Below are 25,734 nucleotides of genomic sequence, written 5' to 3'. Positions count from 1 at the left end.
TGTGCTCATCTGTTAGTAGCTCCGCCCCTGTTTGCTCATCTGTCAGTAGCTCCTCCCCTGTGTGCTCATCTGTCAGTAGCTCCACCTCTGTGTGCTCATCTGTCCGTGGCTCCACCCACTGAGTGCTCATCTGTCAGAAGCTCCGCCCCACCGTGACAATCTTTTAACCTCTCATTGGGAAATCCCTGGAGTGTTACTGGGAGTTATTACAAGACTTAAACTTTAAAGACTTAAAAAAGACATAAATTTGATGTGTGTGTATTATATATGTATTCATTAAATATGTTATAAACTATGTATATGTAATAAAAATAAATGTATGTATATATATATATATATGTGTCTATATATATATATATATATATATATATATATATATATATATATATATATATATATATATATATATATATATATACACTTACCGGCCACTTTATTAGGTACACCTTACTAGTACTGGGTCGGACCCTCTTTTGCCTTCAGAACTGCTTTAATCCTTTATGGCCGAGATTCAACAAGCTACTGGAAATATTCCTCAGAGATTTTGCTCCATATTGACATGATAGCATCACACAGTTGCTGCAGATTTGTCGGCTGCACATCCATGATGCCAATCTCCCGTTCCACCACATCCCAAAGGTGCTCTATTGGATTGAGCTCTGGTGACTGTGGAGGCCATTTGAGTACAGTGAACTCGTTGTTATGTTCAAGAAACCAGTCTGAGATGATTGAGCTTTATGACATGGTGTGTTATCCTGCTGGAAGTAGCCATCAGAAGATGGAGACACTGTGCTCATAAAGGGATGGACATGGTCAGCAACAATACTCAGGTAGGCTGTGGCGTTGACACCATGCTCAATTGGTACTAATGGACCCAAAGTGTGCCAAGAAAATCTCCCCCACACCATTACACCACCACCAGCAGCCTGAACCGCTGATACAAGGCAGGATGGATCCATGCTTTCATGTTGTTGAGGCCAAATTGTGAGCCGAGCATCCGAATGTGGCAGCAGAAATGGAGACTCATCAGACCAGGCAACGTTTCTCCAATCTTCTATTGTCCAGTTTTGGTGAGCCTGTGTGAATTGTAGCCTCAGTTTCCTGTTCTTAGCTGACAGGAGCGGCACCCGGTGTGGTCTTCTGCTGCTGTAGCCCATCCGCCTCAAGGTTGGACGTGTTGTGTGTTCAGAGATGCTCTTCTGCAGACCTCGGTTGTAACGAGTGCTTATTTGAGTTACTGTTGCCTTTCTATTATCTGGAACCAGTCTGGCCATTCTCCTCTGACCTCTGGCATCAACAAGGCATCTTGGAGCATTCATGTGTGTTATCACAAGACTTTAAAGACTAAAAAGTAAAAATTGTTCAATGTCAACAGCAGGTTGATAAGATTCTGCGCCTAATAAATAAATGGTTAAGAGCTTCACCCATAGTCCTTGTTGGTCTGTAACTCTGCCCACAGAGTTCTGGTTTCTCCGTAGCTCCGCCCACTGAATGATAATCTTATAACCCTTAAAAGTATAGACCATTTTGAGAAATGCAAACAATAACAATGGTCCTAATGTATGTCCTGTATTACATTTTTAATGTCCAATAATTTAAAAATCTCCACATATTGATAAATAATGTTATGGCAGCTGTTTTAAACGTTACGATATGATTAAATTGCCTCTTGTTACACTTACGAAACTTGACAACAAGGAGGACATGTTCATGGGCCAGTAACATCGCCACATTGAAATGGTCTATATAGGACACTCGCTGAAATACTCATTGGTAAACCCCGCAGTGTTACAGGAGGTTAATAGCGGCAGCTTTTATGAACTTAAAAACAAACTGTATTCAACGTTTCCACTTGATACTTCGCCTGTTCGAAAGGTTAAGAGCTCCGCCCACTGAGTGCTTGTTTGTCAGAAGCCCCACCCCCTCAACACTAGTATGCTAGTTTGTACTCTGCCATTGGTTAATGGTGAGATATTTAGCGCAGAGGCGGCACGGTGGCCTCACAGCAAGAAGGTCGCTGGGTCAGTTGGCGTTTCTGTGTGGAGTTTGCATGTTCTCCCCGTGTTGGTGTGGGTTTCCTCCGGGTGCTCCGGTTTCCCCCACAGTCCAAACACATGCGCTATAGGGGAATTGATGAAGTAAACTGGCTGTTGTGTATGAGTGTGTCTGTGAATGAGAGTGTATGGGTGTTTCCCAGTACTGAGTTGCAGCCGGAAGGCCATTCGATGTGTAAAACATATGCTGGAATAGTTGGCGGTTCATTCCGCTGTGGTGACCCCTGGTAAATAAGGGACTAAGCCGAAGGAAAATGAATGGATGAATATTCAGTGCATTAAACACTAATAAAAAGAAACACTACTCCTAGTCTTTAAATAAATAAATAATAAACACTATAAGTCAATTAAAGGTAATTAACAAAATATAATAGAGTTTATTTCTGTTAGTAAGCAACAGCTGCAGTGTATAAAGTATAAAGACAAGACAATGGTGTAGTTTCAAACATAATCCAGAGAACAACATCAGACAGAGAGCAACGTTTCAGTCCGTCTGCATGGGTAGTGTGTATCAGTGAGTGTTTTAACGTGTGTGTGTGTGTGTGTTCAGCGTGTGTGTATGTGTTGGCACTGTAACTGTAGTGCAGGTGGGAATTTGCAGATGAATTCTGTTTGTCCTCGATGAACTTTCCTCAGCTGAGATTTTCCTGAAACACACACACACACACACACACACACACACACACACACGAACACACACACTTAATTTAGTGTTTCTGTGTGATAGCATTTTTTTAGTACAAAACAAAACATTAAAAAGTGATTTAATCTATATGTGTGTGTGTGTGTGTGTGTGTGTGTGTGTGTGTGTGTGTGTGTGTGTGTTTACCCGTTTTCTGAGCTCGCCAGCGGCAGGTGAGATGAATCTGTCGACACACTCTGATGCTGGAGCACAAACAGCTCAGATACTGAATTAAAGAGTCATCTGGGGAATCATCACACGTCTAACACACACACACACACACGCACACACACACACACACACACACTCAGCTGAATATTCTTAAAGGGAACATCACACACTCCTGGAGTAGAGTGGAGGTCTCACCATGGTGCGTCCTCGTGTGTACACCTTCACGTGACCTTTGACCCTGATGAGCCTCTGAAGCCCCTCCCACTGAACGGTGTTCAACATCAGCAGATCACACACACTTTCAGACGAGAACCAGACATGAGCTTCACCTGTGCCATCCTCCAGCACCACCCTACACACACACAGAGAGTAAGAGAGAAACACACGCACACGCGCACGCACGCACAGTATGTGACTTATTAACCCATCATCCTCAATTTAGGTCTCCACAGTGACCCAAGTCACAACGTGAACACACTCACAAACACACACAAAATCACATGTAAGAACACAAAACACACACACCTGCATGCACACACACACACACCTGCATGCACACACACACATACACACACACACAAACAAGTGAACACATACACACAAAATATACACACACTCTACACACATACACACACACACTAATATACATAGAAATGCACACACAAATATTCACACGCTATACACATACACAAATCCCTCACCAATACACACACACACAACTCAAACACAATTATTCGCACACACACTAAAATACATATAGAAAAGCATACACACACACACACAAAATATAGACACATACACAAACCACTCACAAGCACACACACACACTAATATACGTAAAGAAATGCAAGCGTGTGCACACACACAAAATATACACATTCTATACACACATAAACAAACCCCTCACAAACACACACAACTCAAACACACACACAAACCCCTCACTAACACACACATACACACACACAAACACATAAAATATACACACACAATACATACACAAACCACTCAGTAATACACACACACTCACACACACACTAATATTCATACAGAAACGCACACACACACGAAATATAAACACACTATACATACACAAACCACTCACTAACACACACACACACACACACACACACACACACACATACTAATTTACATACAGAAATGTACACACACACACACACGCACGCACGCACACACGCACGCACACTAATTTACATACAGAAATGTACACACACACACTCACACAAAATATACACACACTATACATACACAAACCACTCAGTAATACACACACACAAAATATACACACACTATACATACACAAACCACTCACTAACACACACACACATACAGAAATGTACACACACACTATACATACACAAACCACTCACTAACACACACGAGTGCACACACACGCAGAAAATATACACAAACCACTCACTAACACACACACTCAAAATATACACACACTATACATACACAAACCACTCACTAACACACACACACACACTAATATACATACAGAAATGTACACACACACACACACTATACATACACAAACTACTCACTAACACACACACAACTCAATCTCTCACACACACACACACACACTAATATACAAACAGAAATGTACACGTACACACACACACACACACACACACACACACTATACATACACAAACCACTCACTAACACACACACACACACACACATACAGAAACGTACACACACACACACACACACAAACCACTAACTAACACGCACACACACACACACACACACACCACTCACTAACACATACACTAATATATAGATAGAAATGCACACACACACACACACACAAACAAACCCCTCACAAACACACACACAACTCACACACACAAATCCCTTACAAACACACACTAATATACAATTAGAAATGCACACACACCGAATATAAGCACACTATATACACACAAACCACTCACTAACACACACACACTAATATACATACAGAAATGTACACACACACGCACACACAAAATATACACACACTATACATACACAAACCACCCACTAACACACACACACACATACAGAAATGTACACACACACAAAATATACACACACTAAACATACAAAAACCACTCACTAAACATACACTAAGATATAGATAGAAATGCACACACACACTATATACACACACAAATAAACCCCTCACAAACACACACACAACTCACACACACACAAATCCCTTAAAAACACACACTAATATACAATTATGGCCTGTTTCCACTGAGTGGTACGGTACGGTTCGAAATGCACACACACCGAAAATAAGCACACTATATACACACAAACCACTCACTAACACATATACACAACTCAATCACACACACACACACCCCCCACTAACACACACACACACTAATATATATATATAAATAAATGCACATACACGTACACACAACATATTCACACACAAACCCCTACTATTTATTATTAACACACACATAGACACAAACCCCTCACTAACACACACAAACACACACACACTCACTTCCCCTCGGCCTGAAACACTGCGCTGGTGGAGTCACATGGCGGGTGAGTTCGGCCACAGGTCGTCTATAAGGACGAGAAGGTCATGGGGTCAAAACACAACATACACACACACCCACACACAAAGCCATCAATCAAATAAAATATAAACCACCAATGAGAAGAAGGGGGCGGGGCATGTCACACACTAGAGAGCATTTGATTGGTCAAAAGATTTGATGAGACACTGAAGTATGAGGAGACGGCAGAAAAATTCTTGATCCATTCAGGCGGAAGAGACAAACTGAGCTTCATATCAGGTTTAGATCTCCAAACTGTGGTGTAAGTCTGTGTTTTGGAGAGAGATATCCTAACAGATATCCTAACAGACGGAAACGAACATCTGAAACCCTTTATTTTAACATCACGGGGGCTTTACCTCATGTCATGCGTTACACACAACACTGCTCATCAGTACCTGTGTGAAGATGCTGCTGCAGAGAGAGCAGATCCACTGCAGCCGCAGAGACAACACACACACCACATGACCTTTGACCTGACCCACAAGGCACTTCTGCGACCTGACCGATGCCCAGGAGCCCAGGAGCATCATGGGAGGAGGAGGAGGAGCTGCTGTGGGCCTACAGAGAGAGAGAGAGACAGCTCAAGATCAAGATGCAGTAAAGTATGCTGGAGTGTGCTGATGTGGTATTATTCACTGCACTGCACTAGTTGTTCTTGGTGGCTCAGTGGTTAGCACTGTCACCTCACAGCAAGAAGGTCACTGATTTGAGCCTCGGCTGAGTCAGTTGGTGTTTCTGTGTGGAGTTTGCATGTTCTCCCCGTGTTGGTGTGGGTTTCCTCCGGGTGCTCTGGTTTCCCCCACAGTCCAAACACATGCGCTATAGGGGAACTGATCAACTAAATTGGCCGTAGTGTATGAGTGTGTGTGAATGAGTGTGTATGGGTGTTTCCCAGTACTGGGTTGCAGCTGGAAAGGCATCCGCTGTGTAAAACATATGCTGGAATAGTTGGCGGTTCATTCTGCTGTGGCGACCCCTGACCAAAGGAAAATGAATGAATGATGTCATTGTTTTTATTTATTAATATTTTTATTAATTCTCATCATCATTATTACTCTTATAATTATTATAAATTTATCATGATTCCTATAATCATTATCATAATTATTATAATCATATTATTAGTATTGTGTAATTTAAATATAAAATTGTATTAATATTTAAATATATTAATTATTATTATTATTATCATCATCATCTTTACAAGCCTTTTTGCACTATATACTGTTTTACATTATACTCTGTTTTTTTATCTGCACAACTCTGCTTTGCACTCATTGCCATATGCCCTTAAGTGTAATTGTATTTCACTTATATTTTTAGATTACATTATATGCATATTTGTATTTATTATTCTACTTTTTGTATTAATTATTATATACTAGGCACCGAGGGTCTGAGAGTAACGAGATTTCGATTATCTGAATGTCCTGTACATGTGGTTGAATTGACAATAAAGCTGACTTTGACTTGACTTTGATTATTATTATTACCATCACAATCATCATCATCATCATCATCACTATTAGTTTTATTTAATCCTCTTTCATTTAAATTCTCATAATTTTATGTGATGAAATATTTCAATTTAATTACACTTAAATTCTGCTTTATTAAAGTCAGCATGAAACGAAAACTTACTACATATTGGAGTCAGATCTGAGTTATATCAGAGCAGTCAGTAAATCAGCATACTATCATCTCAAACACACTGCAGGAGTCAGATGCTTTGTTTCCAGTGAAGACTTAGAGAAACTTGTTCATGCTTTTATCAGCAGCAGGGTGGATTACTGTAACGGCCTCCTCACTGGCCTTCCCAAAAAGACAGTCAGACAGTTACAGCTCACCCAGAACGCTGCGGCCAGAATTCTGACCAGAAGCAGGAAATCAGAGCACATCACACCTGTCCTCAGGTCTTTACACTGGCTCCCAGTTACATTCAGAATAGATATTAAAGTATTATTACTGGTCTATAAATCACTAAATGGCCTAGGAGCTCAATACATTACAGATATGCTCACTGAATACAAACCTAACAGATCACTCAGATCTTTAGGATCAAATAAACTAGAAACTCCAAGAGTTCAGTCAAAGCAGGGTGAATCGGCTTTCAGCTACTAACAGCGCCCCCTACTGCTGGAATCAGCTTCCAGAAATGATCAGATGTGCTCCAACATTAGGCACATTCAAATCAAGACTGAACACACATCTGTTTATCTGAGCCTTCACATAATGAGCACTGTGCTACGTCCCACAGATCGCACTATTTTGTCTTTCTTTTCTTTCTTTCTTTTTTTTATCATTTTCGTTTTTTTTAACCATTTTTATTATTTGTTTTTATTTCTCTTATACTTGTTTCTTTTATTTCTGTTTATGTAAAGCACTTTGAATTGCCACTGTGTATGGAATGTGCTATAGAAATAAACTTGCCTTGCCTTGCATTTTCATCGCTAAACATTTAAAAAAACAAGTAATTTATTGAATAATAAATACAATTTGAACATTTAAAAAACTTGTCATAAAATAAAAAAATGTTAAATAATATAAAAACAAAAATCTAATAAAATTAATATATAAACTAAGCTTTAAACAATAGCACACAATAATTAGACAACGAACAATAAATTAATAATCTAACTGCTTTAAAAAACACAATTATAAACAATATGCACAGATTAATTATAAATAATAAACAACATTCATTCATTCATATTCCTTTGGCTTAGTATCTTATTTATCAGGGGTCACCACAGCAGAATGAACCGCCAACTATTCCAGCATATGTTTTACACAGCAGATGCCCATCCAGCAGCAACCCAGTGTTGGGACACACCCATCACACTCATTCATACTCATACACTATGGCCAGTTTAGTTGATCAGTTCCCCTAAAGCGCATGTGTTTGGACTGTGGGGGAAACCAGAGCACCCGGAGGAAACTCATGCCAACACGGGGAGAACATGCAAACTCCACACAGAAACACCAACTGACCCAGCCGAGACTCGAACCAGCGACCTTCTTACTGTGAGGCCACAGTGACATACAAAAATCAAAAAATGTAAACAATAAAGAATCATAATAACTGATAGAAAGTGTTTTATATTTGATGCTGGATTTAAAGTCAAAGTTCAGTTGCACATCCTGTTTGTTTGCTGGAGGAGTTTCAGGTCAAGAGAATAAACAAACACAGGTGTGTGTGTGTGTGTGTGTGAACGAGACTCACCCTGAACACACTGACCTCAGACCAGTGACGCTCACATAACTGATGGGCAGAGAGCGGCAGTACACGTTACACGCTCTGAAACACACACACACACACACGCACACGCACACGCACACACGCACACGCACACGCACACACACACACGCACACACACAAACACGATTTTGTGACATTTATTTCTCAATACATTAGGCATAATTTGCTTTGATTCTTGTGTTTTACTTTGAAATACTCAAAAATCTTGTCAAATGTGTCTGTTTTTGAGCTCAATCTGAACTATTGAGTGACTGATTTACAGTATAATGGTTTGAAGAAATAATAGTTACATTTCAAAACTAAATTAAAGTGGATTTAAACAGCTTGGACAACTGGTGGAACAATAATTCCGAATCTCTGGACTATTTGTAAACAGTTTAAATCATGTTTGCTACAAAAGATTTATTGCATATATAAATCAATTTGTCCCTAGAACTGTACAACAACCCAGGACAGAGCAAAGGTTTCAGACAATCAGATGTTTTATAATAAAGCCGTGTTAGTGTCAAAGTCTTCAGGAAAATGCGAAATAAAACAATATGCAACGCAATAAAATCAAATAAATTTCAATGCAGTTAAATAAAATGCAATGCAGTAAATCGATTGCAATGCAATTGAATAAAATTAAATGTAAGACAGTACAAATTAAATGAAATAAAAAGCGACAAAATATAATGCAACAAATTAAATTGCAATAAAATTCAATAAAATACAATAAAATACAATAAACTAATATGCAATAAAATAAAATGCAAAAAATGCAATTAAATGCAATAAAATGTATTGTGATGAAATCAAATGCAATAAAATATAATGCAACAAATTAAATTGCAGTAAAATGCAATGCGATGCGACAAAATAAAGTAAAATAAAATGCAATGCAATAAAATGCATTTCGGTAAAATCAAATTAAATGTAATGCAAACAAAACAAAATAAAATGAAATGCAACAAAATAAAAATGCAATGCAATCAATGCAATAAAAATAAATTAATAAAATGCAATGCAATCTAATAAAATAAACCGCAACAAATTAAATTGCAATGCAATAAAATGCAATGAAATAAAATAAAGTGTGATCAAATAAAATGCAGTAAAATAACAGGCAATTAAATACAATAAAACAAATTGGGATGAAACTAAAAATCCAATAAAGTAATTTAGCAGTGCAAAAGCAAAGCAATACATTTAAATAAACTAAATTACAATGCAATGCAATTTAAAAAATGCAATTAAATGCAATAAAATAAATTGTGATGAAATAAAATGCAATAAAATACGATACAACAAATTAAATTGCAATAAAACAAAATGCAATTACATAAAATATAATAATTTCATATGCAATAAAATAAAATGCAATAAACAATAAACTAAAATAAAATGTAATAAAAACAAAAATAAAATGTTATAATTACAACACAATGCAATAAAATGCAATCTAAAAATGCAATGCAGTAAAATCAAATTCAATGCAATACTATAAAATTAAATGTAATGCAATAAAATTAAATGAAATAAAATGCAATAAAATATAATGCAAAAAAATTTTATTGCAATAAAACGCAATGCAATAAAATAAAATACAATAAATTAATATGCAAAACAAATAAAACACAATGCAATAAACTAAAATAAAATGCAATCAAATTCAATAAATTGCAACGCAATAAAATGCAATCCAGAAAAATGCAATGCAGTAAAATCAAATGCAACGCAAAGCAATCAAATTAAATGTAATGCAATAAAATTAAATGAAATAAATGGAACAAAATAAAATGCAATGCAATCAATGCAGTAAAATCTATCAAATAAATGCAATGCACTCTAATAAAATAAAACATAAAATAAAATGCAACGAAATGAAATGAAAAGAAAAGAAATGCAATTAAATTTAAAAGCAGAACTTGCAGGGATATTTTTTGGACATTTGCAGCCTATAAAATAGCTACATTTGTGACAGCCTTACTCAATACTTCTGAAAAAAAAAAACAGCAGCAGCAGCAGCGCAGACTGACCTGGAGACTCTCCGCTGGACATGGTGAACCTGCAGAGCAGCTCCGGCGATCAGACCCAGTGTGTATAAACCACAGGACAGATCCAGATACACGTGAACCATCAACCCGGGACACTCGGCGTCCTGCACCGTCAGACGCACCCTCAGATCCTCCTGTGTGTCTGCACATTCACACACACATTCGCACACACATCACTCACTGACCGTCACCCTGTAGACAGGTGTTTGGAGGCGGGGCCAAACCTGCAGCAGATGACACTGATTTGTTCTTGGGTTTGGCTTCGTTGTCCTCCTGCAATGTGATTCGCTGAGAAATGATTCCATGAAAGGAGACGATCTCAGGGGCGGAGCTGAGGCAATAAAGACAGGACTTTCTAATGTCATGTTTCACAAGAGTTCAAACTCTTTCAGTCACGTAGAGATGATGTAGATTGGGTTGTTATGAATGGGTTATCTGCACAGAAGTGTTGTTCAGCCACTGAAATCTCCCGGTGAAAGACTGATGTGAGTATTTTCAGTTTCATAAGGTTCTTTTACAGCATCGATAATGTAGATTTATATTTAGTTCAACAACAAAACATCAGTAAACAGCGCTATTCCACCTAGCCTGCTTTACTGAGCTGAAGATGCTTTTATATTCACATTGGGTCATTATTGAACAATGGCAGCCTGTGATGCGCTCTCTATATTGTTCACCACTACTCTGAATATTCACTCTGAAATAGCATGTCAGTATGGCTCAGTAATAAGTGTGTATCCTGCACGCCACCGGCTAAACACTCAGCATACAGTAGTGGCTTTAGGACAAAGCGTGTGAGAGAGTGAGAGCAGAGATCCTTGCATGCATGAAATATTACACATTATGATGAGTTCTGCTCCACAACTGAAGCCTGCGGGATATAATACAGTTGTTCATTGAGAATTGTAGTATTATAAAGTACTGTAGAGTTTTCTAACAGGTGAATGACATGATCTAGTGGGTCATTGCCATCTTTAATGTGCGCGTTCGTGATTTCTGGTGGCGTGGCTTTGGATGGCAGGGAAGGGATTATGCTAACCGGTTAACATTTTGGCAGATCATCTACTGCCTTTAAGCTGTAAGTACTAGTATCTTTATAATTATTTCTTACTTGTGAAAATGCTTATCAGACCCTCTAGTTTTTCGTGATTCTGCGATCGCTGAATTCAACACAAAATCAACAAGAAGTCACGAATCTTATCGATCCTGCAAAACTCTTATTTAAATGCGAAATAAGCGCAAAAAATGTAAATTATTTCATAAAACATCCAACTCCAAACCAGATAGGCAAGACAAGGCAAGTTTATTTATATAGCACATTTCATACACAGTGGCAATTCAAAGTGCTAACAGGAATAAAAGAAACAAGTATAAGAGAAATAAAAACAAACATAAAAATGGTTAAAAAAAATAAAACAAATAAAAATAAAAGCTGATAAAATGTGTTATAAAAGATTGAAAATTGTCCAAACACCCCTTGAAGTTTAGGAACTTGTTAACCTGGTTAAAAACAACTTTTTCAATGATTTTGCCAATGAAAGGGAGATTTGAGATGGGCCTGTAATTGCTCAATATGGTGTTATCCAGGTTGCTCTTCTTCAAGAGGGGTTTAACAACTGCAGTTTTAAGTGAGTTAGATAATCAAATTACATTTATTTCAGTTTGCAATTAATTGTTTTACATGACTTACAGACGTTGCATCCGCAGCGCAGTGATGGATTTGAGTGTCTCTTGAAAAATGAGGTCTCCAGCTAGTTCTATCAAACCTCTTCAGCTGCTTCAGAACGCAGCAGCACGAGTGGTCTTTGATGAACCCAAAAGAGCACATGTCACTCCGCTACTCACCCGTTTGCACTGGCTGCCAGTCGCTGCCCGCATCAAATTCAAAGCTCTGATGTTTGCTTACAAAGCGACCTCTGGCTTTGCTCCTTCTTATCTGCTCTCACTTCTGCAGATGTATGTGCCCTCCAGAAACTTGCGTTCTGTGAATGAACGTCGCCTCGTGGTTCCATCCCAAAGAGGGAAGAAATCACTTTCCCGAACTCTCACATTCAATCTGCCCATATCAATTCGAAGATATCAAATGGAACGGAATCAATGGCATGATAATCGTAACCGAACTGTGAGAGAATTGTAGACACATATATATATATATATATATATTTTTGCACAATTGCCTGCAAATTTCAGGGAATTACCATCACAAAATTTGTCATTTTTATTCGCAAAATAATCACCAAAAACAAATTGTGAAAAAATAGAGGGTCTGACTTAATTCCATCCATTTAGTGTGAACCTAGCATTAAAGGACTTTATCACTCCCTGTCGATTCGACATGGCCTTTACATGCATCACAGCGCACTCTTTGCATTTTCATGTGGACAAAGATTTGTTAAGCTGGGAAAACTGCTTATAAAAATAACCTGTGTAAAAGTAAATCTGTGTATGTGTGGAAATGTGGACACATGTGGACCTAAGTCAGCTCTGCTAAATGAATAAATAAACACAGAGTGCAGATCATTAATATTACCTGCTGTGCAGAACTTCAGACACAGACATGAGCGCAGGAGCGGCAGCCTGGAGAGAGAGAAAGAGAGAGAGAGAGACACACACACATACACACACACTTTAATCTTCATGTCAGTGACTTTGGAGATTTAAACAAAATAAAAAATATGTAGGGCGTAGGTGCACTGTGGTGCAGTCGGTAACACGATCGCCTCACAGCAAGAAGGTCACTGGTTCGAACCCCGGCTGGGTCAGTTGGTGTTTCTGGGTGGAGTTTGCATGTTCTCCCTGTGTTGGTGTGGGTTTCCTCCGGGTGCTCCGGTTTCCCCCACAGTCCAAGCACATGCGCTATAGGGGAATTGATTAGCTAAACTGGCCGTAGTGTATGAGTTTGTGTGTGATTTCCCAGCTGGAAGGACATTCACTGAGTAAAACATATGCTAAAAATAGTTGGCGGTTCATTCCACTGTGGCGACCCCATATTAATAAAGGGACTAAGAGGAAAAGAAAATGAATGGATGAAAAACTATGTATTTCAGCTAGTTTGAATATATTTATTATTTAGCTTAACATGATATACTAAAATGACGAAACCAAACAAAATCAAAACAATTACATGTGTGTGTAGAGGCTGTTAGGGGTGTATCGGCTCACGGTTGATCTGTGATTCGTACAGATCACATCCCACGGTTCGGGACACACCTGTGGATTAATACACTTTTTTTCTTTACCAAATTTGAAACGATCACAAAGAGATCACGTCATGCAAATCACACTTATGAAAGCATTTAGGCTTTCCTGTAAAATATAAAGATGACGGAAGAAGTTGTGGTGGGTTATTGGGGATGTGGTGGGGTTCTTAGGTTATTAAAGGTGTTTTCTGTCACTGCTTGTTTAGCCTGCATTATTGCATTTAGTGTAAGCTGCATGATTAATCATTAAAAGATCAGGATCTCAACACCCACACAACTTAAATTATAAATGATGCTGATTTGCATATGTTTATTAATCCTTCCAATCGCTGCATTCAAATCTGAAAACGCAAAAATCATGAAAGAGATTCAGTCTCTAAACAAACAGTAACACAGAAGTTCTGGGGGAACGGTTTACAGTTTAGATCAGGGGTCTCAAACTGAAATTGGCGGGGGGGCATATTAGTAACTGATAATTCATAGGAGGGCTGCTTTAACATTCAAGCTCAAGAAATAAGTGGAAACCTGACATAACTGATGCACTTAGACATTCTTCAACAGAGAATCAAAGCTCCTTCTTTTGTTTCTTGTTGTAAATATTAAAGGAGTAGTTTAAAGTGCTATGAAAATACTACAATTTAATAATAGAGGTATTATAATAATAATAATAATAATTATGTCCCAATCAATTGTTGCTTAATCAAAAGTTTAACAGATAGCACAAGACGGCAGAAAAGAGTTTGGTTAACCTTGCTGACTTTACTAGCGATTGTTCTTCCGAATATCTTTCTTTTTTGTAAAACTACAACAAAGAGGGGGAAAGTACGTCTATATTCACATTTACTTTAATATGTTCAATTCAGCCAGCAGTAAAACTAATTTTACTAATGCACATTTTTATACAATTCTTAATATGCATATGAGGAAAATCTGAGACCATTTGAATACAATATTAGCAGAAAGACCATCTTTACACCACTAGCACAATGTGTTAGCCATGAAGAGGTGTTTGTACAACAAAATACAGGCGGTATATAACTGATTATAATCAGATGACCCTTGAATATTTACAAATACAGAGCTTTATTAAAAATAGACATATATTTCAACGTTTAAATCAGCCACAGAAAGAATCTGCATGTGTGTTACTCTCGACCACACACTGAGAGAAACTGAAAATAACCCAAAGTAAATATAGTGGAGTACTTTAAATGTCCAGTAGGAGGCGAGTCAAAACCACAAGTGGATATTTGCGACTGCACAACAATGATAGTGATTCAAAAATGTATGTTTTGGCGAGCCGAATCTCGTTAAATGTTTGACGGTAGTTGCAGGCTGGATTGAAGAGGAGCGGAGCCCGCGAATGGCCCACGGGCCGGCAGTTTAAGACCCCTGGTTTAGATCAAACCACTGATGTTTATAGTAAAGATTAAAATCACCGTCATGTGCATTTATATTGACGCATAAAGTGAAAGTTGTAGGCAGCAACTACATTATTTCACCAGTAGGTGGCGACAACCAGCCATTAAAAATACACCACTGAATAATTCTTCAACAATGATCATCCAGCAATGAAACATGAAGTTGTCACGGTTCATGGATCCCTGTTCTTCTTTTGTTGTTGTGTCTGTCGAGTGGGTGTGGTTGTTTACCTTTTCGTTGACAGCATGCGTATGCAGTCGTGCTTCCCACAGGTTTGAAATATACTTGCGGTGGTAAGCTGGATTGAAACACAGCTTTTACCCACAGCACATAAATGGTCAACTACATGCGACAAACAAAAAAGTAATGAGATTTTTAACTCTATTTTTATTTATTATGACTTATTATTGGTTGATGCTATTAAAAAAGGCTGTTGAAATAAAAGAAATCCACTATTTCTCTTACTTTTATGTTATTTAGGAGGCATGTGCACCCACTGACAGGTAAAAGCTGCTTTCCCTCTCTCTCTCGCTCTCTAAAGCATAATATAGTACAGTATTGTCAAAGCATTTTAGATATGTATAAAGTTATATATATTCATCAGTAAATGAATAAAATATACAGCAAATGAGAAATAAATAACAGAAAAAATGAATAAAATAGACATTATTGCTAAAAAATTATAATAACTACTAGAATAAAAAGTGTAGATTATTTAAGGCAAATTAGTTGATTAGCCGATTCTAATGATGTACAAATATTTTGCAGCCGAGTTTATCTGAATTGTTTATTAAATGATTAATCATTTAATGTTTCTCTTGCGGCTGTGACCGCGCAGTCAGCAGCCAAAACGTCAGGCAAAAACGCATACAAATAACGGCAACTTTAGAAAGCGAAAGTAAAACCCGAATCCTGGACATTTTAGGACTTTCAGAAACTACTGTCAGAGCATGTTGACAGTTCTCACACACACAGAACAGCAGTAGGAAACATGCAGAGAGAAGATTTTCCACTGGTTAATCAATCGCAGATGTTTGGCTTTCTTGAACAGATCCAAAAAATGTAAAAGGATGATAATAATAGTATTATACATGCGTCACCACCAAATATACTTGGACGGCACACCCAAGGAAAGTCTATGGCTGCGTCCAAAACCACCTACTACTCAGCAGGTTCTGTGTTTGAATTTAAACGTGCTACTCGGCCGTTAGAAACGTGCGTTCTATACAGTATGAATGTGAGAAGTATGACTGGAATTCGGACGTACTACATGCGCCATTTTGTCATGGTCACGTGATCTACCTGCATCAGTTGCGTCGTTTCACTCCCATTCATGAATTCGCTCGCGGAGCATCTTGGGATAGCGCAGCATGCATGGGATGCGGACTCCAGAATCTCGCCCGAAGTCATCCTGGTACTTCTTACATACTGATTTTCGAATTTTATGAATTCGGGCATACTAATCGGCTCGCATATTGATTTAGCGCACTGTATAGTATGGAAGTATGCGGTTTCGGATACAGCCTATGTGTGGGAAGCACTGCAGTCAGCTGACACCTCAGCACGCACAGCTGCAGCCTGTTAAGGCTGGCTATATAAAGACCCGTGTTTTCACTTCTGTATAAAATTAAACAGTCACATTAACCGTTCACCGGAAGTTTATCAGTATGGAAATAAACACTGGTGCTGCATCCCAATTCGCATACTATCCGTCCTAAATAGTATTTTAGAAGTAGTGTATGTCCCAAATTGTAGTATGTTAAAAAGAGTATGCCAAATGTTCCCGTATGGTTTACTATTTCCAGTAAAAACTCGAAGTGTAGAAGCGTCCATACTCTAACCGCTGATATTACCCACAATACATTGCACGTAGGACATGAATTCGATTTAGAACTACAAACGCGGGTGAAAAGTGTAAACAAACTACAAACATGATGGATGCGTGAGACCAACCGTCAAGTAGAGAGGCTTCGGTAAAGATGTTTGAATGATTATTAATCAATATCTAGCTAGAAAGGGAAAGGGTGGATTATTTAAAAAGATTTGGAATCCATTTTTGAACTATATTAAAACAGCACCACATGATTTGATTTGACAATATAGTTTTTTTCCACTGGTTTATACTGTATCTGCTCCCTTTTTATTTATTTATTTATTTATTTTACTTATTTATTTTATTTTATATACTGTGTGTTTTACTTTAGTTTGCTTGTTGCTTAGTTTTGATGTTCTGTATTGTTAACTTTTGAAAAAACAAAATAAAAAAATATACAATCATAAAATTAATATCTCGCCCACTGGAACATGTTTTAATCGCGTTTTCTGTGTTATATTTCATCTGCAACAACAATACTGAACTCATATAAAGACGTGTTTGGACATTAACGTCTGAATGCAGAATTACCCAAACACCTGAGGACGTTTCTCTGCATGAAAGACTGGTGAACGGGAGATTAACCTGCTGCTGCTGCTTCTCCAATAAAGGTAGGAAATTAAATATCAAAAAAATGTGGATGATTGACAGGGCTCGTAACCAAGCAACTGTGGGAATATAAGTGTATATAATCTAGTTTTAAATGAACAATAATCTACATATAAATGAAAAGTTCTATTCTTTGGTTTTTGATTACATCATTTTATAACAGCCCAGCCATGAGGGACATTTACCTTTGTCTTTCTGACTACAGGCTGAGCCAGAGTACTGCAAATGCTAACGACTGCCTTTGTCTTTGGGTCATGCTTTCATGCTACAGAAACCATTTTGTTGATTAACTTGTGAGTCAGTAGCTGGGCCGGTTTCTACACCTATATGCATGCTTTGTTTAGCCATCTAACCTCCTCCTAAGACAATATAGACAGGACATCTTTGTCTTAATTCAGACTTGTGATAAAACTCGCAGACTGCAGACCTCCAATAGGCTCTTGCAGACACATGGACTTCTCGAAGACGCTGTATGACTGCAGATTAACCAACACGTCTCAATAAAGGAATTCTGCTTGTTTTGAGTCTCCTAGACTGGGTTCTCTCTTCTATATTCACTCATTTATTTTTTTACAACACAACACAACGATCTGTTAACGAGGAAGTAGTATGTCCCAAAGCTTGCATACTCTTCTGTTACACACTCAAAAGTGTGCACTTTTCCTGAAAAAAAAAAAAGTACATACTTTTAGGGTGTAGTATAAGTATGCGAATTGGGACACAGCATAGTTGTGGAAGCTGAGGAAGTTTAACCTCCCAAAGGAGCTGCTGAAACAGTTCTACACCTCCATCACTGAATCAGTCATCTGCACATCAATAACTGTCTGGTTTAGCTCAGCTACTAAATACGACCCCCAAAGACTACGTCGAATAGTTCGGACTGCTGAGCGAATCACTGGTACAACCCTTCCTACTCTCCAAGAACTGTACTTATCCAGAGCGAGCAGAAGGGCTGACAAAATCACTCTGGACCCCTCACACCCAGCACACTGTCTCTTTGAACTTTCACCTTCTGATCGACGCTACAGAGCACTGCGCACCAGAACAGCCCGACACAGAAACAGTTTCTTCCCTCAGGCAATCCATCTCATGAACACTTGATGATAATAATTGTGGAGCCAACATCACTACTTGCTAGACACTTTTATACACATATACACTTATTTAACAACACACTTTACATGCCAATTTGCACATAACAGCTGCACATATAACGCTGTATATAGTAATAAACATGTACATACACTTGTCAATCTGTATATTTGCACTCACTACTTACTTCTATTTTTTAATAAATTTATTATCTGTTTTTTGTCCTGTCTCTGTAATCCTGTTGCACTGTAGAAGCTCTGTCACCAAAACAAATTCCTAGTATGTGTGAACATACCTGGCAATAAAGCTCTTTCTTTCTTTCTTTTTTCTTCTTTTTCTTGTGCATATCCGCTTGTTAAATGTATCATCGTGCGAAGCGGCTTCCGGGTCCAAGCGCTTTTTCAAACTGAATGGGAAGACTCATCAAATGGTAAAAGTTTACAAAGCGCTGTAATACTTTTGAGAATCACAATCGCAGCATATATATGTCCATGCCTAATATCTGACGGCCAGAAAGTGACTCATTTTTAATAAATTGGTCAAAACGTTAGTATTTCTAATGCAGCATGTCCAGACACAGTTGTGTACACTATGCTTTAATGTAAAATTCACTTTAAAGTGTGATATGACTAAAAAGAGGCCATAAATAAACATGTTCTCAATTCAAATGAGAAGTGGCTTGGACCCGGAAACAGTACTTCATACGTCACCACTTAACAAGCGGATACCCTGATCCCTCTATTTAGTTTGAACCCAGCATAAAAGGCCTTCAGCTGACACCTTAGTGCGCACAGCTGCAGCCTGTTAAGGCTGGCTATATAAAGACCTGGGTTTCACTTCTGCATTCAGTCGTTCATGTTGTTATCCTGTGTTCCGGTTCTCGCCCAGCTCCAGTCTTGTCTGGATATGTGAATTATCGTATGCTCGATGCTTCTGGTCATGCTGACTATCTACGACTCTCGTTGATTGTTCTGAAAGTTCTGTAATAAACTTTTACTTGCAGTTGGATCTTGTTTACCTTCCTCTTTGTGACAGAAGTTTATGAGTGAATAACTGAATCATTTATTGAAGATAAGACTGAAACAGATATGGGCTGTACACATTATAATGTTAGATTTCAGTATTCAGTGTTATCAGCAACAGTAACAGTGGATTTTTCACAGCACTGAATGTTTTACAGTTTTTTTTATTCAGCTGATTATTTCTTCATTTTATTTGTAATATAATTACAGCTTCTATGTTCTGTTCATTAAAACCAAAAGTGTCTTGCAGTACTGTTTCTGTAATAAATGGAAAACAAGTGAAGTTTTATAAACTAATTTGGAGAGGAGCACATGATATGATTGAGCACATCTGGCTGCTCATCTGTAATCAGTAATAATTCAATCAGAGTGATGCTAGTTTACTATAAATGGATCATCTTCTCTCTACTGCTCTATCTTCGTTTGGAAGAATCCCCCCTTCCACCCCATCTCCTCCTTTTCCTCCCTTTTCTAAAGGGGGAGCTCTCGAGACCTACCTGATCTCGGATCTCCTGATATGCTTATCGACCGGGCGGGAGCCCTGGGCTCAAATATCTCCGAGCTCAGGGTTCTCTCCCGGGACAGCATGCCAAACCTGCTTTATACGCCAAGCATATCTAAGTGGGAACTCTTGAAATTACATTTGTCTCCTCTTTTTGGCTGATCCGAAAAATGCTCCGATCCGTGACTAAAACACCATAATGTTCTCCGAACCGTGAGATCTGTGATCCGTTACACCACTAGTGTCTGTGTGTAGTGTCAGTGCAATGCTTGTGTATGTGTATGAGTGAAGCGTGTGTGGATGTGTGTAGTACATGTGTATAGATGTGTGTGTTAGCATGTGTGTGTGTACCTGAGCGTCCGCAGGCTCCTCTGTGAGTGTGTGAATGCGCCACTGCGGCTGCAGCAGGAGGGCGGGGCTACTGAGCTGTGTGACTCCTCCCCTCGCTGACACTCCCTTAGCTTCTAACACGCCCACATCCTGACGATCAGTATAGAAAGTTTACATATAATCACATATTGATCTCCACTTGCCCAAGTGCTGCCTAACAGATTCAGGAATTTCCTACAGTATTTCCTCTAATATTTTTTCTTCTGGAGAAAGTCTTATTTGTTTTATTTCAGCTAGAATAAAAGCAGTTTTTATTGTTTTAAACTCATTTTAAGGTCAATATTATTAGCCCCCTTCAGCAATATTAGTTTTGGATTGTCTCCAGAACAAATCACTGTTATACAATAACTTGCCTAATTACCCTAACTTTACCCTAATTACCCTAGTTAAGCCTTTAAATGTCACTTTAAGCTGAATACTAGTGTCTTGAAGAATATCTAGTCTAATATTATGTGCTGCTGTTAGTGTTTTATGCTTAAATAGGTGTTTCTCTGTTAAACAGCACTTGGGAAAAGCTTGGAAAAGCATTAAAATCTCACAGGAGGCAAATAATTGTGTCTTGAACTGTCCACATTGTGCTTTTACAGACTTTACAAGGTAATAAACAGATGAGAGAGTGTGTTTTACCTCAGTGTTGAGTGCGATTAATCTGTACACACATCCCGGATGAAGAACGGGGAACCAGCGAACACACGAACCCGTGAAGTGAAGCTCAACCTGTGAAATTGATGGCAAATTCAGCATTACGGCTCATATTGAACAATAATGAATATTTTAGAATGACAGACACTAAAACTGAGCACACATTCACAATTTGGTGCAGAAGCTGATATTTCTAAGTGAAATTATAATTCTTGTCAGGTCAATGAGATCTTTATAAAAGTATAATACACTGCTGAAAATGACAGAAGCATCAGTCACATGAACATCAGTCACCTAATGACCCAATGGCCCAATTCTGATTAGGACAATAAAATGATGAAGGTGTTTGAGTTGCTTTCTGAAGATTACAATCATGATCCCGTTTCACACACAAACAAACGCACACAAAGGAATATACACCACTTAATTAGGTACACCTTACTATTACCAGGTCGGACCCTCTTTTGTCTTCAGAACTGCTTTAATCCTTCATGTCAGAGATTCAACAAGCTACTGGAAATATTCCTCAGAGATTTTGCTCCATATTGACATGATAGCATCACACAGTTGCTGCAGATTTGTCGGCTGCACATCCATGATGCCAATCTCCCGTTCCACCACATCCCAAAGGTGCTCTATTGGATTGAGCTCTGGTGACTGTGGAGGCCGTTTGAGTACAGTGAACTCATTGTCATGTTCAAGAAACCAGTCTGAGATGATTGGTGCTTTATGACATGGTGCGTTATCCTGCTGGAAGTAGCCATCAGAAGATGGAGACACTGTGCTCATAAAGGGATGGACATGGTCAGCAACAATACTCAGGTAGGCTGTGGTGTTGACACCATGCTCAATTGGTACTAATGAACCCAAAGTGTGCCAAGAAAATCTCCCCCACACCATTACACCACCAGCAGCAGCCTGAACTGCTGATACAAGGCAGGATGGATCCATGACTTCATGTTGTTGAGGCCAAATTGTGAGCCGAGCATCCGAATGTGTCAGCAGAAATGGAGACTCATCAGACCAGGCAACGTTTCTCCAATCTTCTATTGTCCAGTTTTGGTGAGCCTGTGTGAATTGTAGCCTCAGTTTCCTGTTCTTAGCTGACAGGAGCGGCACCCGGTGAGGTCTTCTGCTGCTGTAGCCCATCCGCCTCAAGGTTGGACGTGTTGTGTGTTCAGAGATGCTCTTCTGCAGACCTCGGTTGTAACGAGTGCTTATTTGAGTTACTGTTGCCTTTCTATCAGCTGGAACCAGTCTGGCCATTCTCCTCTGACCTCTGGCATCAACAAGGCATTTGCGCCCACAGAACTGCCGCTCACTGGATATTTCCTCTTTGTTGGACCATTCTCTGTAAACCCTAGAGATGGTTGTGCGTGAAAATCCCAGTAGAGCAGCAGTTTCTGAAATACTCAGAGCAGCCCGTCTGGCATCAACAACCATGCCACGTTCAGCGTCTCTTAAATCCCCTTTCTTCCCCATTCTGATGCTCGCTTTGAACTGCAGCAGATCGTCTTGACCATGTCTACATGCCTAAATGCATTGAGTTGCTGCCATGCGATTGGCTGATTAGAATTATGCGTTAACGAGCAGTTGGACAGCTGTACCTAATAAAGTGGCCGGTGAGTGTATCATGTTGACCTCATGCTGCACTTTTTTTAACCCATTCCTGTGTGCAGCAACTCGCATTTTTAAAAGCAAAGACACATTCAGTGTGCCCTAAGACATACGTTTAAACCATGTGGGTGTGTGTGTCATCTGCTGACCGTCTGACCGCCGCCGTCTCGCTCTCGCTCCTGGATCCTGCTGTTTTTGGGGTCATGGCTCCAGCGCTGGACGTCCCCCACACACACCGCTCTGCACATGAAGCCCAGCTGCCGTGTGTGTGTGTCTGCGGACACATTCTGCAGCGTCACGCCATGCTTACGCTCCAATCTGAAGAGCAGACTCACACACTCAGCAGAGCTGTCGGCACGCTCACACACTCCAGCGTCAGCTGATCTGGGCCTCTTGGAGGATTCACCGCAGCCTCTGTGTGCATGTCCCTGTGCGTGCGTGTGTTTGCTGTCCGCCAGGTGACGACTCATGGAGGAAGATGGACTGATGATAATCAGATCATCCATACACAGCTGGAGATACACCCTGAAATATACACACACACACATGCACATACACAAGTAAACACACACACACACACGAACATGAATGAACATGCACAAAAATGCAAATACACAAATAAACAAACACACACACACGCACACACAGAGAGAGAAACATGCACAAAAACACACAAATAAACATACACAAATTCAAATAAACACACACACACAAACATGCAAAGAAACAAATAAATGCACAAATAAACACACACACACACACGCACACGCTCACACACACACACACACACACACACACACACACACACACACACACACACACACACACACACACACACACACACACACACAAACAAACAGAGAGAAACATGCAAAGAAACACACAAATAAACACAAACACACACACACACACAAATGCAAAGAAACAAATAAATGCACAAATAAACAAACACACACACACAACAAACCGAAACATGCACATGCACAAAAACCCAGACACAAATTAACACACACAAGCACAAACAAAAACATGCACAAACACACAAATTAACACAAACTCAAATAAAAACACACACATGCACACACACACACAAACATGAACATGTACACAAAGACACGAATAAATGCACAAACACACACACACACACACACGCACACACACACACACACACACACACACACACACACACACACACAAGAACAAACAGACAGAAACATGCACATGCACGAAAATGCAAAAAACAAACACACAATCACAAACAAAAACACACACACAAGAACAAACAAACAGGAACATGAACGTGCACGAAAACGCAAAGACACAAGCACACACACACACACACACACACACACACACACACAGAGACAAAAAAAGATGACGTTCTTCCTCTGACCTCGACATATAGAGATATGATATGATATTGATCAGTGCCGCTGCTTTGTTTACAGTGCTAACCGTTAGTGGTGCAGTAACTGCAGGTGTTGCTAGAAGGTGGATTAACTTGCACTGATTAAGTGTTCACTTTAAAGCTGCTGTATGTGAGTTTCTGACTCTTGTAGAGCATAAAAACCCCATCATATGTGTGCAGATATTCAGAAACATGCTCAGTGAACATTCTTGTTTATCTGAGACACAATGCTGAAGTCAGATATTCTGCTGTGAACATGTGTGTTACGTGCTGGAACGTCTGTCTTTGTTTTGGTCATTTAACCCGCCCAATGCCAGTTCAGCCAATTATATTTCAGCACCCCGGGTTGCCAATTAGTGGAAAACAGCGCATTTCATTCATTCAGTCAGGAAGACTCTCAAAGCATGTGTCTGTGACTGAAATGTGACCTCTGGTGGACAGTAGCAGACTCTGAAATGAGACGCAGATTCAGAGTTCCACATGAGCTGCTTAATAATGAGCAAATAATATAAATAATACGAGCGTAAACATTAGGTGAGCAGGTCACATTGTAACCCCGTGTCCTAACAACACGCTACGTGACGAGATACACAGTGATGAGTAATTTGGCTGTTTGCACCAGACCAAACATGTCAGAAATGTAAATCCAGCCATTCAGAAGCACAGAATAGTGCACTCACTGCACTCCAGCACAATGGTGAGGTTTATAATCTAATGAACACATATTAAACCTCTTTAACATGATTAAATGTAGATGCTGAATCACTGATGTGTGTTGGTTTGCTCTGAGTCTCAGTTCTAGAGTTCAGTTTCAGACGGTTTAGTTTATTCTCCAGATCTGAGCTGAACTATCTGCTGCTGCTTTCACTATATGACAATAAACGTCATGTCAAACAGCATCCATAGTGACATTATTAGCATTTAACACTGAATAAAGCACATGAGCTGTACCTAAGATGATCACTGTCAGTTTTCTGTTGTTCAGCTGTGAGAAACAGAAGCCGTCTCTAATATATTCATTTAAGGAGTTGATTAGGACAAAAACTCATTTTAATATGGGAATATTCCTACTATCGTGTGCCGCTGCTTTTATTTACAACACAACTTAAATCAGCTTTTAGGCTGGATAGTCAGGCACACTTGCGTTAATCTGGC

At 39.1% G+C, this 25,734-nt stretch overlaps 1 protein-coding gene across 1 annotated transcript in view; it reads right to left on the bottom strand.

Annotated features, from left to right (window-relative positions):
- Positions 1-2,401: 2,401 nt before the first annotated feature.
- ctc1 (CTS telomere maintenance complex component 1) overlaps positions 2,402-25,734 on the bottom strand; it is a 56,189-nt gene continuing 32,856 nt past the window's right edge. The window contains exons 12-23 of the mRNA XM_056449325.1: positions 23,321-23,696; positions 21,540-21,629; positions 20,874-21,002; positions 13,333-13,379; positions 11,027-11,133; positions 10,785-10,944; positions 8,731-8,805; positions 5,903-6,065; positions 5,447-5,511; positions 3,103-3,259; positions 2,884-2,998; positions 2,402-2,701 (exon numbers count right to left, since the gene is read on the bottom strand). Of these exons, the coding sequence (XP_056305300.1) occupies positions 2,601-2,701; positions 2,884-2,998; positions 3,103-3,259; positions 5,447-5,511; positions 5,903-6,065; positions 8,731-8,805; positions 10,785-10,944; positions 11,027-11,133; positions 13,333-13,379; positions 20,874-21,002; positions 21,540-21,629; positions 23,321-23,696 (1,585 nt within the window). The 3' untranslated portion in view covers positions 2,402-2,600. The remainder of the gene's footprint in view (positions 2,702-2,883; positions 2,999-3,102; positions 3,260-5,446; positions 5,512-5,902; positions 6,066-8,730; positions 8,806-10,784; positions 10,945-11,026; positions 11,134-13,332; positions 13,380-20,873; positions 21,003-21,539; positions 21,630-23,320; positions 23,697-25,734) is intronic.

Source organism: Danio aesculapii, chromosome 23 (assembly GCF_903798145.1).
Source record: "Danio aesculapii chromosome 23, fDanAes4.1, whole genome shotgun sequence".
NCBI lineage: Eukaryota > Metazoa > Chordata > Actinopteri > Cypriniformes > Danionidae > Danio > Danio aesculapii.
Note: the sequence above shows the minus strand (reverse complement) of the source record. Positions and strands in the feature narration are given on the sequence as shown.